The sequence below is a fragment of the Bombus pascuorum genome, chromosome 2 (assembly GCF_905332965.1).
Source record: "Bombus pascuorum chromosome 2, iyBomPasc1.1, whole genome shotgun sequence".
Lineage (NCBI taxonomy): Eukaryota > Metazoa > Arthropoda > Insecta > Hymenoptera > Apidae > Bombus > Bombus pascuorum.
The window spans coordinates 6,259,309-6,278,384 of record NC_083489.1 but is presented as its reverse complement, the minus strand read 5'-3'; the positions used below and the strand labels follow the sequence as shown (position 1 = coordinate 6,278,384).

General features: G+C 33.6%; 1 protein-coding gene across 2 annotated transcripts; it reads left to right on the top strand.

Moving 5' to 3' along the window:
- The first annotated feature begins 329 nt into the window (after window positions 1–329).
- Window positions 330–19,071, top strand: LOC132916286 (poly(A)-specific ribonuclease PARN-like). 2 transcript variants are annotated; one of them, XM_060976165.1, is made up of 12 exons: window positions 330–495; window positions 2,924–3,137; window positions 3,496–3,771; window positions 3,847–4,129; window positions 4,205–4,326; window positions 4,410–4,636; window positions 4,710–4,779; window positions 4,849–4,904; window positions 4,989–5,075; window positions 5,175–5,367; window positions 13,287–13,429; window positions 13,662–13,836. In XM_060976165.1, exons 1-11 carry the CDS (start codon window positions 477–479, stop codon window positions 13,387–13,389), a joined length of 1,650 nt encoding a protein of 549 aa, XP_060832148.1. In that variant the 5' UTR covers window positions 330–476; the 3' UTR covers window positions 13,390–13,429; window positions 13,662–13,836. The 2 variants fall into 2 exon arrangements, with proteins under 2 accessions (XP_060832148.1, XP_060832147.1); XM_060976164.1 differs by lacking the exons at window positions 13,287–13,429; window positions 13,662–13,836 and adding exons at window positions 15,837–15,925; window positions 18,479–19,071 and having other exon boundaries at window positions 331–495.
- Window positions 19,072–19,076: the final 5 nt, after the last annotated feature.

Sequence of the window (19,076 nt, the reverse complement as noted above, 5' to 3'; positions counted from 1 at the left end):
TTTTATATTTTACTCATTATATTATAAGGAATTTCATAAAAGACTTTTCATTCAAACTAGTATCACAAGCGAGATCTCGTCTATGTTAATACTGCATAGAGTCGATAATGTCACACGTAACACGAAAATGATGACCTCAAAAACGTGGAACACAAAAAAACAAGTATCAGTTCCGTGATGTACCATCTACTCTGTACCTCGTCGGTAGTTAGGTTACGTTAGGTTTTCAAGCATAATAAACGCAGCGTGAGGAAACAGTATGTCAGTTCTACTCCAGATGGCAACCCATGTACGATGTTATTTTTATCTATAGAGTCCTCATTCTAATTTACTGACTTAATGTGGTCAAGTACGAGAAGATCGTGTAGGATCGATGGACCCCGTTAATTTTCGCGTCTAATTTCAGTTCCGGGAAAGAAATAGAAAATGTCCGTTGTAAGTTCAGTGTAGATAAGTAAGAGCAAGGTTAAAAAAAGATGGAAGTGACTTCTTTAAGTGAGTAATCGTAAAAAATAAACATTATACTGTCAGCTTTTATAATGATTGAGAGTGAGATTATTTATAATTATTACATTTATAATTATATTTATGATATTGTAGTTTCTCTATAATTAATTTGTAATATGAAGATTCTATACACGAACACATTGTCTATTTAAAATTAAACGTGTGAAAATGTGAACAGTTATAAAGAAAATATTAAATTAGAGCATAAAACAAAATTCGTCTTTCTCACGTGACGTGCTATTGTTGCTGCATACATTTTGACAAAATTTTGTAACTACTTTATGAAATTGCAATATTACATATGTAACTTATAAAGTTTTGGTGGAAACGTTTTATATAATATTGTTTTATATATCTCTTAATAACTAATATGATTGTTTAAAAATAATCTACAGCTTTTTAGGTTATGATGTTTTGTATGATTTGGAGTTGATATAGTAAATTTCAGTGTTTATTGAGATGTAATTGGCGCAATAAACAAAGTGCTGGAGATGGAATTATTGTGAACTTGTTGTAAAAATATTATATTTTTAACAAAACATGTTGCAATCACAAGAGTTCAGCAGTATCCAGCAATATAAGCGTCAATCATAGTATGCAAGAAAGAAATTAAAGAAATGTACAGTATTACAATAACATTATCGTAATGATATTATAACATAGTAATATTACAGAAACAATGTTGTAAGCTATATATATATAAATTGTTAAATCTTTCATATATATATGTATATATGAAAGAATTAATGAAAGATTTAACAATCAATCTCTCAATATAATACCATTTTTCTATTTTTGTATAACTGTGTATTTCTAAAATATCATTGCAAATAATAAACTCTATTAACCGAATTTAATATATTAGGCAGTATACTATATGTCATCTATATAAAAGGAAGATATATAGTTATGTTAGAGTTATATAAGGTTAGACTTAGATAATTATCTATAAATAATATGAACGTCATAATGATATAGTGTAGCTAAAACGATGAAAACATGAATATTATAATTTTTGATTCAATTTAATTTATATATTTGCAGGAACTGGAAATATAAGTTTAATGTTTTATATTAATATGGCTTTCTCTACTTCATAGCCTGATACATTTCCTATTATAAGTAATTAAAAATATTTAAATAGTAACTATGAATAAAATATTTTTCAATATTATGCTTATCCGAAATATCTTGACATTGTATTATATGTAGTTTTATTTTTTGTTTATATATATGCATCATTAGCTATTGCTAATTATCTTTATTCTCAAAATATCAAACTAATCACAAATAGATACGTTGGTTACACAATCTGTTCAAAATTTGAGCAAGAAAAATTGTTATTATTGCGAAATAATATTTTTATTTTAAACATGTTTTGTTGCATGGATATAAGTTTATTAAGTATATTTAGATAAGAAGAAAAGATTATATCTATCAAGTGTATCGTTAAAGCATTTAAGTGATTAATATAACTATACAGCTATTACTTTCAATGCGATTCTTATCTTTTTTCATTAAATTGTTTCAATAATTCATATAATTTATTTTGTGTTACATTTATAAATGACTGTTTATTTATTATCTGAGTTAAATTGCGATATTCTTCAAATTAACATTATTTATAAATTTTCTTCAATGAGAATGATCAAGTCAGATCAGAGTCTGCTATTACTTTATCTTTAGTTGGAATTATTTGAAATAAAAAATTTTCGAATATTTACTTTACTCAATGTTGAATGTTATTTTCTAAGTATATCTAGTGTACGTGTGCAAACAAACTCTTTGTGTGAAAATGAAAATATAGTTTATACATATATATATATTTCACAATTTGAAAATTTGCGTTACCTTTTTTCTCTCGGTGAAATCCCGCGCTTCTGTATTACATCTGGACGCAATGTTGAATTCATTTTATGACTCCGTATCATGAATTTCGTCACAATTATTTATGCATAGTACTATCTTGTATAGAATACTATAAAAGTTACTTATTTATTATACTAATTTAACAATAATTATCGTACTGTGTCGCGAACCAATGCGTTAGATTTGAAAATCCTAAAAGCACTACATGCTACCAACCTTTGATCACTGAAAACGTTCCTTCCGTATATCAGCGCGAAATTCAATTACTACTATGTTTTAAATTAATATATGTTTCTAGTTTTATACTTAAATTTAATATATACATATAATAATTTATCATAAATGAAAAAGATGCGTCCTTGTTGTTATACTTAATTGATAGTTATTATAATGTAATAATAAATGTTGTTAATAATTAATAATGATTCTATAAATAACTAAAAATTCCTCTCTCAATCATCACGAATATATATAAAGTAGGATGTAAATAAAGTAACTAAAATCAATGTAATGTTTGATACAAGTAAAGTTTTGAAAATTTTTGCAGATTTTCAAGAAGTCCTTGTGGAATTGGATGAAGTTATAAAAAATGGAACATTCCTTGCCATTGATGGTGAATTTACAGGACTGAATTCAGGGCCTGATGCTGGTGCTTTTGACACACCTGCTCAGTATTATGCAAAATTGAGATCGGGATCAATGGATTTTCTTCTCATACAATTTGGCCTTTCTGTATTTACATTCAATACACAAACTCAAAAGTACGAAGTTGATCTTAATAAACACTTTTGCACTTTTAACTAAATAAAATGTTTTCAAATTAAAATTTCATGCATTAATATTTTACTAAATAGATAAATACATAGCATATATAGTAGATTTTTGTGAATACCTATTATTTTTCAAGTACGAAATATTTTTGCTAATTTGAAAATTTATGAAAGTAATTTTTTACTCAGTTAAGTTAATAATCCAGTTAATAAGTATCAACATTTTCGGCAGCTATAATATTAATTTACTATTATAAACTGATAGTATGTCTGATTGCTTATTAACGGGGTGTTCGTATCTATATATATTTCCAGATTTGTGTTAATATAATCGTTCTTTTTTTTGTAGGTACAATCAACGGTCATACAATTTTTACGTTTTTCCGCGTCCTCTAAACCGTACAGCTACGGATTTGAGATTCATGTGTCAGACATCCTCTATGTCGTTTTTGGCATCGAAAGAATTCGATTTCAATAAACTTTTCAAATTAGGCATTCCTTACTTAATAGCAAGCGAAGAAGAAAAATTGATCAAACGATTAGAGGAAAAGCAAAGAATAAGGGATGAGACATCAGAGATTTTGCCTATTTCGGATGTTGAGAGGCCTCAGATCGAAGAAATTTGGTAAAAATAATTTTAATTTTAAACAACGTTTCTGCATCATTAATATAAACGAAGTTTAATTGAAAACCATTTTAGTAGAAAGATAGATGAATTCATCACTTCCGAGGAAGAAGAACTAGTGATTGATAAGTGTAGTGCTTTTATCAGACGACTAGTTCATCAGGAAGCAAGGCTGAGGTGGCCAAATAAATTGAGGATTGAAAGTAAAATGGAGAATTTTGAATGTAATCTCATTGTACAAAGATTAGGAACTAAAGAACAAGAAGAACAAAGAGAGATTGAGAAAAGAAAGAAAGAAAGGACAGAAATTGAAAATGCAGTTGGATTAAGTATACTCATGAGAAAAATTTCAGATTCTGTGCGTTTTGTTAATCGTGTTTAATTTATCAAGTAAGTAAGGTGTAATCTATAATGATATATATTTTTATTTCAGGGAAAGTTAATAGTTGGTCATAATATGTTGCTAGATCTCTGTCATATAATCCATCAATTTTTTGGATATTTGCCAGAATCATATTTGGAATTCAAGTCTCTTCTTCATTGTCTATTTCCAAGGTAAGAGTTTCCCACGTTTTTTCTGAACATTACTATTATATCTTAATAAATATGATTATTATATATGATATTTTTTTTTATAGAATTTTAGATACAAAAATAATTTGCCATTCGCAGCAACTCAAGGAAAATGTACCATCGTCGAATTTAGGTATATTGCTAGAAACAGTTAGTAAATCACCGTTTAAAATTACAGAAGTGGAACCTATCAATGGCAGAAGTTATTCAACGCTGGAAGACAAATGTCACGAGGCTGGTTACGATGCATATATAACTGGAATATGTTTCATTGCATTGTCTAATTATCTTGGTTAGTAACTGACATGATTTTATCTTAAGAACATGATCTGTAAACTTTTTTCGCTAGAAATATTCTTTTTTAGGTTCCTTACAAAACCCCGAAGTACCGATAGTTTTATCGGATTCATCATTACTCGACCCTTTTGTAAACAAGTAGGTGTTATTACATTTAATATCATTTATCATGTCTATTATAGTGTTTAATTTATTATTTTGTTATAGACTCCTCATAGCAAGATTGAAAGATATTCCGTTCATAAACCTTGTCGGAGAAGATCGTAAGTATCATTTTAAATTTTACCTTTTTATTCATATATTTTAAGGTGAATCTTATGTTAATAATATATGTTTTTTTTTGCCAGCTAATCCAAATAGAGATCATATATTTCATATAACATTCCCGAAAGAGTGGAGGTTTAATGATATATCTCAATTGTTTAGTCCATTTGGTAAGTATACAGTTACAAAATTCTTCCATTTACTCGATAATCACCACCGACATTTATATAAATGTTATTGTTTTAATGTAATTGATATAACTGTTACAGGAGGTGTGCATGTGTCATGGTTAAATGACACGTCTGCATACATAGGACTATATCGTCGAGATCAAGTTAACGCAGTAATGAAAATTCTAGGTAAAACGAATACCTATAAGATTCAAAGGTATGCTGATTATCAAGCTTCTCTAGGGGTGACTGTTGGTGCAGGAGATCGTAAACGGAAATTATCCTCGTCTGAGTAAGCATAATTACAATGAATACATATATATTTTTAGTTTGGAATCAAACAAATTATTCTTAATGAATCATTCTTACATCACAGGTTTCTTAACTTTAAACAACCATTGAATAATCTTTAACATATTTACTACCAGCATCACACTATCAGCATATGTGTGATATTCAGATTTTATTTTTCAACTTTATATACAGGCTGTTAACGCTATCAGTACCCAGTATTTTTCTCGTAAATGATAAGTATGAGGAAAAAAATGAAAGAGAAAGAAGACGAATGGTTATAAATGAACTACATATTCACGATAATATCTCTATGAAAAACAAGGAAAGATGAAACGGAATACCCTTGTATCTATGTTTTTTTTGTCTTACATATGATAAATTCTACAAAATTAAAGTTAAAATATTTCTGAGTTTAATCAGTTTTCGGCCATGTTACTCTATTTATCTTTTTTTCGTAGAATGACAAAAGGATTCGATTTATGCAAACAAAAGGGAAGCCTTTCTTTAAAAGAAAAAATAGTGCAACTGCAAAATAAACATGCATTTTTCCACTTGCGAAAAGGTATTATCGTGAATACGTATTTCATTTACAATTCATCTTCTTTTTCTTTCATTTTTTCCTATCGTTTACCGTTTGAGAAAAACGTTGGCCAAACTATTAATAGCGTGAACAGGCTGTACATGATTGTATGTATATGTTGTAGTAATAATTCAAAAAACAGAACATAGTATCCGGTAAACATATTGCTTTAATTCACTATAATGGCAAACTGTTAAGTATCTCTTCTACACCGTCTATGAATCTTATATGAATGGAACTTTTCTCCAATTTTGAACACATAAGGCAACATATTCTGCAGATGTAATATTACACTATGTTGTGCCTGTTGATATAAAATTACCAAGTTTCCCTCGTTAATTCCTTAGCTTCTCGGTAGCTGCTATTGTTTTTCCTCTTGACTCGTTGATTTATTGCTTTTCGATCATGCATTTCGCTCAGTCGTCGTAATTTCTGTCGACTAATTTTATTGCTTGTCGCGAACATCTACAGCGGTATCTTCGATGAATGAGCATAATGATGGTAACGAGTGGCGGCACATAGCTCAGTCCATCATAGTCATAAGTTATCTTAGCCAAGGATGATACTGTTGATATCGCGGGATGCGGGATATTAAACGCTGGCAAGAGGTAGCGTTTCATAGTTTAAAAGAAGGAAGTTAACGCATTATAGGAGACTGCGGAATGAGTTGCGCGTGTGCACAATAATAATTTCAAGCGAGCATCGCCGCAAAGCGGACAGAAGGGGTGTGGATGAGCAGAGGGAGGCAACGTTTCAAGCTATAGTCGACTTCTTAGAATTTCCTGTACACGAAAGATTTGCATAGGGTCGTAGAGCTCATTTTAAATTAATGCCAGCAACGCTTGTTACACGCGTGTCTTGACTTCCTCTTTCTCCTGCTTCCTATGCCGCCTGTACTCTTCTTCTTTCTCTTGTGCTCGGTTCGTTCGATGCTTCTTCTTTCTTCGTCCACTCCTTTGCCACTTCGTTCCTTCTCATGATCATAATGATGCTAAAGTCGCCAGTAAATCAGAGTTCCTCGCCCTTGCCGACGGAACTTATCGGATGCGCCGATCGAGTATCGATCTGGCGGGTATCAATAAATTGATCGATGCGTATTGAAAAATGACTTCTAAGCTATGATTAATGAACCTACTAGATTTACGAATGAAATCGAAAGAGGGAATTAATGTTGTTTCATATAATGTTAGACACAAGTACTTTAGCAAGTAGTAACTTGGACTTTCTTAATTATGTGTTTTAGATGGGTATGTTGTAAATTATTCCCAGAGGAAACTTGTTATTATATGGTTGAAAAATTATATGTCAACTTTGACTTTTTGACGATGTAGTAGGAGTTGAACAGAGTGGAAGAAAATTATGTCTTTACTTTTACCTTCAGTTACTCTACATATTTTAAGATATATTTAACGAAATTGGTTATTAGCTAATGTTATGCAGTTTTAAATAGATAAAACGGATATATATAATTCTCTTAATCAATACAATTATTATTATATACACGAAAATTGGAAAATGGTTACTATTTAGTCGATTAATCAAAGATAATATCCTTATTATTAATTTTTATTTAAAAATGTAGTTAATATTGATACTTTCGCAAGAAGAGATTTAAAAAAAATTAAAGTCCTTTATCGTGTTTTTCCTACAAATTAAGCAATTTTTATATTCAGTGGATTAACTAGGAACCTTATATTTCAAACGTAATACTGTCAAGATATTCCATGTAATATCCAAAACGGTTGATTACTCATATATAGATACATAATACTTTATAATTTATAAAATAATAAGCCAAATCTAATTTAGTTTGCCCAAAGCTGTGAGGAAATAGAGAGGATGTTTTTCTTTTTTTATTGTTTGTTCGAGGTCACACATACCTTTTATGGTTATTAGTGACCCAGTTGAGAATAATCAGTGGAACAAAATCTATTCGTATTAAATTGTATTATATAAACCGATATGTTTGAGAAAATTTAGGGAGAAAATGGTTTGTTCGAATGAAAAGACAGCTCGAAACTGCTCGTAGAATCGAATCGTGGCGACATATAATAACCTGCCTGATCGCGATCATTACGAGTACAAACGAGCCGCTTTGCCCACGTGCGAATAAAAGCAAAAACACGCTGGTATTAGGGTCTTGATTAGAATAATGTAACATGCTTCGAATAACGTGTCGTGTCGCTCGACGAGGACGCGACCGCAATGCAAATGCGCGCGTATGAATCAGTTACATCTGACACGTGGACAGCTACTGCGATGGATGCTCAAATTGGAATCGGAGGATACACTTCTTTACTCAAAAAAAAAAAGGAAAAGAAAATGCTACATATGTGCTCGCAATCAAACTAGTTCGCTGGTGAGTATCCTGTACCAGTTTCTTCTGTTCATTTTACCGTTTAGTTACTACGCTGTTGAATTATCAACGTTATTATACGTTGCACGAAATGATTAAAGATACTCATTCGTTCGACAGCTATGTACATAATTAATGCAACACAAAATGTTAAGTATGTATTTAGTTAGGTACAAGAATTCAGGACGCGAGGCTTTGATGATCTATAAGAAATTTGAAAGATTTTATGTTCTCTGAGAGAAGACATAACAGCTACTAATGATAACTAGACTGCGGATGTTCGTGTAGTTATAGCACATTTAAACGTGCAAAACAGTATATACAAACTATCCACGGTAAAGTGCGTACTCTATAATTTAATATTTCGGGAGTGAAACAAATCTAGAGATTCTTCATTTCCTTGCATTCATAAAATTCTGAATTTGCCAAGTTAAGAAAATTTTACGAAATTTCTAACGATAATTACTGCCTCTGTTGAATCGCTGTACATTTCTGTTCATTTTCTTTTTGACTTGTCCTGCCTAGACCATAGGCATTTTTTATCAAACCAAACGGCTCATTGATAAACGGTATTTTGGATTCTGTAGGTTCGTCAGAGACTTCTTAAACAAACATCGTTATTCTATAAACAAGGTTAATTAATTAATTAATTCTATTCATTTATAATATCTTCATAAATTCAAATTTAGTTAATTCTTTATACTCCTCGTTATCAATAAATACTTGACATCGATCATTTCTAGTAAGTTTCTACTGTATCCACGTTTCATAACTCGTTAAAAATTACAATTTCTAAGCCCAAGTATTTATATTAGTACTTAAAAATTCACCCTGAAAAATAAACCATCTCCCTGCGCACAAGTTACAGGAATTTAATTCCATTTGAAATCACTTTCCTCGTTACAATCCCAGGACGGCACGCGAACATTTATTCTCCCCCGAGCGACAAGAACATTGTACTCCCGTAATTGCTTAATTACCCTCGCCATGCGTCATTCGCATTTACCCGAATGTACCGCGCCGTGCTAAATGCACGGCTATTAGAATCGCAAATACGCCGTGGCCGCGGCGTATTATCGCGGTATTTATTTGCCAACTATAAATAAGAACGCCAGCAGATACAGCGACAATTTATAATGGTCAACGTGTGGCCCGGTAATAGCCGTATAAATTACAATTTGAGTTGAACACCGGCGCGCCGTTTTTTCTTTCTCAATGGATCTCGCTTTCTTAAAACGCCATTTAAATCATATCGATCGGAAAAGTCGTGGCCTTAACACGCACACATGCGCACTCGTCTGATTTCTTTGCGTTCTCCGACGCGGTTACTCGGATCCGGTCGGAAAATTCTCCGCGACTTTAATCCTTCATTTTTTCACTCCCCCTCCGCGTCTGCTTTATGATTCGCCGAAGTACATAATGAACACGCCGTAGCCGGACGCACGTGTATCTCTTACCTAGTCTTGGGCATGAGAGCGCGCGTATGTGTGCATGTGCGTGTTCGGTACTCTGGCATGCCCCATAAGCATATATCACTTGGCGGTACCAATGCATCACTCCGCAAACGCGCGCCAACACCATCGCGGACTGCTTCTGTGTCGCATGCGACTTTTATCTGGTACCGCGTTCTGGAGTGCCCCAGCTATCCTTCGGTCGTGTGCACGAGAAGCTTCTTTCCTTCGGACGAAGCTTTCGTGTCACGCGGAAACACCGTGCGCGACCAGTAATTTATCGACGATGTTGGTTCGCGTGCCGTGACTGCGCGCGCCTATCCACGGACATAGTTTCGATACCCTCGCGGTGCTTTATTAATTTTGAATACTCCTGTTTGTTATTGTCGCTTGTCTCGTTTACCAAGAAAGACTGGTCGTGTGTGACTATTCTTTTGAAATAGGGTTTCTTCTAGGTTTTACATCTGGTTGGTTCCTATGGTTGAGTGATTTGAGGCAAGCGCAGGTGGATCGAAGGTGGACAAAAGTGTAGATTGTAGGGAAATTTGTACGTTTGTTTTGTTATCGAAGTATCGCGAAAATTGGTTACAGCGTAATCGGGTTGGATGCGGTTGATATGAGAATGAAAAATGATACAAGTGTCACCCTTATTTTATAATTGACAGTATAAAGGACTTTCAATTATATTATTCATTTTCGTTTATAGAAAGATAATGTTATTGTATTATAATAAATATAGCGTACGTTGTTCGAATGTATTATTCCGATTATCGTTAAGTGCGGTTGACGTCTGCAACAACTTTTGTTCGACTTGTTTCGTAATATATCCTTAATTACTCGTTAACGTAGTGTAAATAGGATCAGGCGGAGCGCAGTGAAACGTATTATGTCAGTTTTTCTTTATAACGTTAGTTAAAAAGGAAATGTTATTGACATTATACTTTTAAAAACGCATTAATAATTTTATTATCTAGCATTTGCATTCCGAGGACGTTGATAAAACAAATCGAACAACGTATTATCAGTTTAAAATTATAATTTGCTCTGCAAATGAAAGCAGACGGCAATATCTCATTACCCTGCGTGTAATTAAAACTTTTCTTCGTGCGCGCAAGAAACAGCGGTGACGAAGAGTCTGGTCACTTTGCATATCTGGCGGCGTAACTACACCCTGGTGATTTCAATGGACAGCTCGCGAATCGAAGCAATTCGCGGCAAGTAATGACGATTTACGAGGCGGATCACTGTGCGGCTGTGCATTAAGCTATTAATATCAACCGGCGCGGCGGGACATTAACCCTCGGCCCAGCTAGATTACTTCCCACCTTCGAAAGGAATCGCACGTAGCACGCCTATTAAATGTTATTTATTGCAACGGCAATTCGTTTATTAAAGAGATTATTAGACATCTACTTCGGTTGCGTTGGTATCGAGCCGGTGAGTTGATCGCAATAAATTCCTGCTCGTCACCATGCAGCAAGTGGTACGAACGACGCGAACGTTGTAGCAACAGTGAGGATTTTTATTACGTGGAACGGCCATTAGGCAGGTCGAACTTGGTCGACACGGTTATCGGACCACGGGACACGAATTTATACTTCGATCGTTCCACGACTGTTCAATAAATTTTATTTATGCCTCGTATGTTTCATTACTAATGCGGCCAAAAAATTGTCCCATTCTTCCACGCGTGTATATTAATTGCCACGATGAAACAGGTTACCGCGCTCGACCACTCTCGTAATTACCTGCCTTGAAGCGGTGGATCCGATCTGGCCAATACGTGGCCTCTTCCAGTGCCGCAGATTAGAAAAAGATTAAAATTCAACCGCGTTCGGGATAAATTGGCTTATTACAGAAAAAGCCAGTAATAACGCTGTAGGATCGCTGATCGTCGAGTGCCATGCCGGTACAATCTAATTGTAAGTAATCTTCGCGCGGTCAGAAGTGTTATTTTGGTAGGCAAGAACCATCACTTTGTTTCTTTAGCTTTCGAGGAGGCAATGTAACGTTTTACCTATTTCATCGTAACCGTATGATTTTTAACGTTTTGTAGAACGCTTTTCTCCGACTCAACGAGAAAAAAGTATTGGTAATTAATAGAGTATTAATAAGGGTTTATTATTAATATTTTGTGTCCTAATGTTTTTGTATCGTTTGATTCCATGGAATCAATTCCATTATATTTTAATCGTATGGCATAAATCTTTGATGAAGTTATAATGTTGTGTCGGCATTTTCTAAGTAAGATGTCAACATTCCCAATGAAGAACGAGGCGTGTTTTATGTAAGTGTCATGTTATCGGGTTGCATGAGATTGACAGAGAAAATAAGCGAAAAAGTGAGACGTATTATATCTGTTAGAAACAGTATTGACGTCTAATGGCTTGGCTTTATGGGAATATCTGATGATATTTTCATGCGTCGAGATAATGTTTGTGGTTTGAAAAAGGTACTTACACCTAGCAGGAGGTAGTAGATTTCCATGCATAATGCAAATACTTTAGAGCAGCTAGTATATCTTGTATCCGAGCACAGCCCCTGTATCTGTATTATGCCTTCGGGATCGCGGCTGTAATGCGTTTAACATGCCTCCAATTTTTCTGTTCTTTTTGCAATTTATTTTCTTCTTTCACTGTCTTTTTCTTCAAAGTATGTATACTCGTTGGGTTGCTATCTCATTAGCGTTATTTCCGAGTCGATTTCGCATTCTGGGAAATTAATTTTTTCTCTATCAACCTCTTTTTACATTTGAAATTATGTTGTGAAGATCCGCATAAAATCCTTGAAATATCAAAGACAATTCAGGTATTTTAATTTGACGAGAAGAACATAAAGAGCGAAAGAAGTTTGAGAAAACTTTTATTACGAAATTTAATTCATCTTGTAATTTTTAAATAGAATCGCATTCTCTCTTTTATATATTATTGAAAATTCCAGGACATCTGTTTACTTATAGGCTCGCGTTTCATATTAAACATAAACGAATATCTTATCTGAAAAGAAACTTGCATGGTCGTATCTAACAAATTTAAACTCGTTTCGTTCGTTTCATCGAATCATCGTTAGTCTTTCGAAATCTGTAAACTTTCATTGACAATAATATCGTATGGTCAGGAATGCTTGAAAAACTATGGGGGCCGTAACTCGCATCCCTTTACACGCAACACGTTGTCTCGATTCGAGACACGTTCGCATGCATTAACCGGCGAATGCGAATGGGAATATCTAGTTTCGGAATAATAATCGGAATGTCGTGAAATAATTCGAGCCATACTCGCATAGAATTCCTTGCTATTCAATGCTTTCGCGGAAGTTTACACAGATACGAGATACATATCCGCTGCACAAAGTTCAAGGTTTCGCTCTGGGATGTAATAAAACGCTTGACAGTCACTCGTTGCGTTTGCAGTTATAACGTAGTTACCATTCCGTGAAATGACGAGAGTTATGAACGTAGTAATTGGTCGGGCACGTGGGCGCCTTATTAATACCGTGTTGCCTGCGAGTCTGATCTGTCTGTCTCATAGGGTTGCTGCCAGGGTTGTGACAATGGGATCGTACCTCCACCAGAATACGTTAAAGCTTATTCAAAGGATCAGGACATTGTTTCTTCATTTTCCACGAAGATAGACTCTTTACATTTCTGGAATAATATCATATCATCCTGACGGTGCGTTGACCTTTTAATTACAAAATTCAGTAAATTACAGAAACTCCTTTCGTACTTTCGCAATCTAAAATTCATATTAACAGCGTACGTAATATGAATAACTCAATTGTAACGTATATGGTCATTTTACGTTTTTAATCAGTTACTTCCTTTTTGACATTAACAGTACATATTGCTGTGTGCGACTATTTGTTTAAAAGATTATATGTATAATTGCAACATTTTATTGCAGAATTCATTTCAATCCCTTCGAAAGGATTAGTTTTAATGGAACAATGCACAAGATGGAGCACTACTTTCGCGGACTGAGATTCGCTATGTACTGTTGGAAGGTATGCAACGAAACGGGTATACGAATCGTTGCGTATTTTAGGGAGATCGTAAACGGCATGTTTTACTAGAATTAATTATTTTTCTGAAAATAAAATCAAAAATTGAACGAATATATGCTAATTTAATTTATTTTTTAACTCGAATATGCGCCGCAATTACAACACTATCATAAGATCATCATCTACCTGCGCTTTTTCCACCTTTTTAAAAATAATATTTTTTATGTACGGATCTCACAATTTTTTCTACGGCAATCTAATCATTTCTGTACAAATTTGGTAACCAGGATATTATTTCTATTTCTATTTAAAAATCTTTCACATTTTTAACTTTTCCTAATTCTTTCCCTACTTTCTATTCATAATCTCGATGATATCAATCAGGTGTACATCTTTTCGATTACATTCGATTCTCTCACTTGTTATTTTCTCAGTTTCTCCAAGTCTTCCCACCTTACTCTTGCTTTTTTCCTTTTACATTAACTGTCTATTCCCTTCCCATTTCTTTTCTATCTCTTTAAGAACTGGTATTTTCGTTCTGGAGAAAAATTCTCAACTCAGTTGCTCGGCCGGCATCGTTGTTGCTCACTGTTATTATTGTTTTTATTATTAAACAAGTGTCGTATTTAGTATCATTTATCATTATTTCGCATGTTTCGAATCCACGTCGTTTATTTCAGCGAAAACAACAAAAGATCTCTAATTACAGATTCATAGCAATCCGCATCAAACCCTTTCGATTTCGATGTATACGTTTTCATCGAAACCTGTTTGAGCCTCGACAAAGTTCAAGAATGGAGAAAGTATCTTAACGTGATTTACAACCATAAAAATGCACAATTTACGCAGCTGTTCCGTCTTGTAAATACCGTAAAGTCAAAATATATCCTGAGTTAGGTTCGTTAACGCAGGGGGAGAAGGAGCGATTCGAAGACTCGTTAACTTCAGCCATTCCAGCTAGTGACATGGTTGATGTTCGCGAAAGGCACGGATTGGAAGAAAATTCCCAGTTGACAGGATATCTGACATTCTTGCACTGATCAGCCATACTTAACGACGATGTACACCGCATGCACGCACGTGATGCTGCATATTCATAAGTTGTGGTCACAGTTGCGGTAACATTTCCGCGGCAAGCTTCAACACGTGCACCGAATAAATTCTTCCCACTCTTTAATGCTCGATAGCGCACGACTAAAGGCAATTGATCTATTTTTTGCCTAAACTTTGGCCAATAATCGTGCTCGTTCGGTATAAAAATAATCGGCACAATGCGTACACGGGAGAGAGATCGACGCCTTTTTATGCACGATCGCGAAATGCGTACGTAAACAGGACAAATACGCTTGACTTGTACCCGTGAATGTTTCGAACGTTCGAGCACAGTATCCTGCGTATGGAAAATTTTACATATCTCAACATATTGCAACAGTTAGACAGATACACAGCAGGATATGGTTGCACGAAAATGATTGCAAAATGATGTATGTAAGAAACGTTGGTTGTACGATATCATGCGTGGTTTACGAATAACAATTCTAACTTTGATTCGGTTCAGTCAACTAGCCATTTGGTCCTTCGTATTTACGTATATACATTTACAGTAGTGTCTAGTTTGATTGCTGTAAACGTTTGGATTATGTATGATATTTGTAATGCTGTTTAAAACTGACGTTCCTCGATGATCGAAAGAAAAATTTCTCTTTGTCCTTTGCTTCGTATATTCTCTGTCTCAATGTATATAATAGGCTATAAGCTATTCGATATGCGAATCAAGTCCATGGGTCGAGTTGATACTCTGAAATTTTGCGAATGGCCGGAAAAAATAGAAATAACTGACGCTAAAAGGTAATTTATATAAAAATAGAATAATTATGTATTTACTTGTATCGGTGAACAAGTACCTTTGTACACTCACCATTAATGTAATTTCTGCCTTGGCATTTAATGAATTTCCCAATAATTCTTTACGTCTTGTAACAAATTTTACTCGTCTACTTTTTAAGACATAGAATTTTTATAAAAAAATGTTATGTCAGAGGATAGCGCCTATTTTGGTACTTTTTGTATTATAGGTCTGTCTCGCCGAAGAAAGGGGAAAACTCCGTGCCAACGAACGGCGTGAAGACTACTGCGGACGACGATGGCTGGGAAGTAGCCACAGGTAATGACCCCGAATTATCATCAGAGTCCATCATCCCTTGCTCCTATCCTCATGAACGATCGAGAGCCACGTCGAGGCCCCGTGCAAGTTATCACGAGGCCGTCGAGACGTTCTTATTTGAACAAGTGAAGGTCAGGCAGAAAATCAGATTAAACAGCAGCGTTAGTTTGTCTACGGATTTCCAGAACGAACGAAAGAAGGACGCGATGCTGAAATACATGATAATGAAACGAAACGCGGAAACTGATAAGAGTTGCAAGGTAGACTATACGAGGCAAATTTCAAAAAATACTGAAACTAAGTTGTCGAACACGGCCAAACACGATCATTATAATTCGTTGATATTAAACAATCGTAACTGCAAGCTGGGAAAAACAAAGAAATTTAATTCTAACAAAGGCATGGGTCAACAATCTGTATCAGTGCAAACTGGTTTGTGTAACAATAAATTGCCTGAGAGAAAGTCATCCGTTTCGACAAAGTATAAAGAAAATGAAGCGTCAGTTGAATCTTCGTTTTCCTTGAAAAAGACGTTTAGTACAACTTCGCTTCTCTCAGCTAGTCCTCATCTAAGAAACCGGAGCAAAAAACAATCGAAAACGAAACCGCCGGTGGTAGAGAAATTCTATAATAACTCGAAAAACACCTCGGCGCTTGATAAAAAAAAATTTTGTTCAGATGATAAGAAACAAAATGTTTCAGAATTGTTGTGTAATTCATCTCATTCAAGTAGAATTGAACAACGATTCAGTAGAGGGATATGTTTGTTTATCATGTTAGCAAAAATTTTTACTATAATTTTTCTTTATTACATTGCGATTAGGACGGATTGAAGGAAGTGAAATGTGATTTTTACTCGAGTTTCGAAGAATAATGTTGTTAACAACGCAACGATAGCGGAATGTTCCTGGTGCTCGATCGTCAATTCCTTAAATTTACTTAATTTGTTTCTTTAAAATATAAATAGTTCGATGACATGTTTTTAGAAAGTATTTATTTTTTAATTTGAAAGAGGCCCTGGGTACTATACAGTCGAGGAGGGGAATCCTTGTTTTATGCTATATTGTTAGTATATATGATTTTCATTATTTAATGATCATATTTTCTTTTGTATTTAATATTTTATACATTTGTTTTTATAAAATATTTCATTTGATAAATGTATAGAATTTGCAATTATGCAACGGAACTGAAATTGAAGCTACATGTGACGATATATACAAAATGTCTCAACTATCGTGGAAGCGAATCTAATGGTGATTTCTCGTGTAAAGATAAGTTAAAGATACAGAACAAGCTGTTTGTATATGCAACTTCGTTTACGAGGAGAACGATATTGTTGAAATTTGATCCAGATGCACATCTACTGATTGTAAAACGAAGTCTCATATGCAAAAAGTTTGTCTTGTGCACTTTACTTCACCATAGGGAATCTCCATTTACCTATCCACGATAGCTGAGCGTTATGTATACGACTTAACTAATGACCACTCTAAAAATGCGGATATATAAATCGATTCTATAAAAGTGGAATAACGACATCATAATGATTATCACAATTTAGAGCTTTTATATTATAAAACTACGTACTTTAAGATTCTTGCAATTAATAATTATTAAAAGAATTGTTATACGCTTTTTAGGAAAGTTATTTATTAGAATGCGTTTTCGAGGCATTTTTAAACTAAACTAAGAATTTTATATATTTACATTTTTACAATTTATTTAAGAAAGTTTTTACACTCTTTTTTATATATGAGTCTCTTACATCCTACTTAAGGAAAGAGAAGACAGAGTTGTGACACTTCACATAAGAAGATTCTTTGTAATTAACGGTTTACATATTGTAAGACAATACATTGTGAAAGACAATTTCGATTTTGTTATGTGCAAAATTTATGAAATTGTGGTCACTTGTAACTGTATTTCTGTGATTAGATTGTTAACTTATTAATGTTGTATTAACTGATAAGAGAAATTGTATTGCTCAAATTTCTACGCTGCTTTCGAACAAAAATTTCAATTTTATTTAAATTTGTACCGACTCGTGATATTTATCATAAATTACAAAATATAGAACGAAATTACTCAAAATACTTTATTCTACTTTCATTGTCGGATTGTACAAAATTATTTTATATTTCAGCTGTATGATAGCAATATCCAGTTCCATAAATTGACAACTAAAATAAGTACAATTTTGTAATCTTTATTTTTTGTAATGGAATGATTAGTAGAATTAAAATTGTAGTATCGAGACAAAATCTGTTATCTACGAATCATTTGAATATTTTATAACACATTCGTTATGTCTCATATTAATGATGATATTGTAATGTTTCAAAAGAATGACTGTGTGAAATAGAAAATTTTCTAATTTACAACTAATTTACAAGTGATATGTTTTATTTCTCTTTTTGTCTATGTGTATGTGTCGAAATACTATATAAATTCATCTATGAAGTAGTCGACTAAAAATGAAGTATTAGTATCAACTAATAAAGTCGAAGGGTTATGTCGTCGCGCATAAACCGATTTTTGTTATGTGCACAGGGAAACGACGCCGGAAGCGGAAGGACCGTACGGACGTAGGTGATGCACGAAAAACGAAGCAGAAATTCCCTGAGGCTGACTCTTGGGAATAGCATTATTCACAAGAGCCAAGTTTCAGATTATAACATATCGTCCTGTGGAGAGACGGTGAATAAGTTGGAAAATCCTGAAACATTTCGACTATATTTTATTGTATCTTATTTCTTGTTCATAATATCAATATAATGATATCAATAATAACTCAAACTTTGCATGGCACTATTTTTTTTTTTTTTTCGCACTTAGAAGCATTAAAAATGTACATGATTGATCCTCTCGTTTCGTTTAATCGCTAAATTAAACAGTGAATCGTAATAACACGTCAACCAAAAATTAACATTATGTTCTGTAAATTAGCATTTTTGATCGAATTTTATATTTATACGTATGAGATCAAATATTTTCACTAAACACAATGTATTAGTACAAAAAAATGTATTATGATCTGTGAAATGTAGCCAAATAGCCTGACTCAGATATGTATGTATTTAGTTTCATGTCGAAAATGCTTTATATTGTTAAATACTTTGGAATAAATATATGATTTGACGAAATATTT

Excerpts from the sequence above, each read along its gene's own strand:
- LOC132916286 (XM_060976164.1), top strand. Across the intron at positions 3,772-3,846 it reads CCTCAGATCGAAGAAATTTG|TAGAAAGATAGATGAATTCA; the intron begins GTAAAAATAATT and ends AAACCATTTTAG. Across the intron at positions 5,076-5,174 it reads TCAATTGTTTAGTCCATTTG|GAGGTGTGCATGTGTCATGG; the intron begins GTAAGTATACAG and ends TAACTGTTACAG.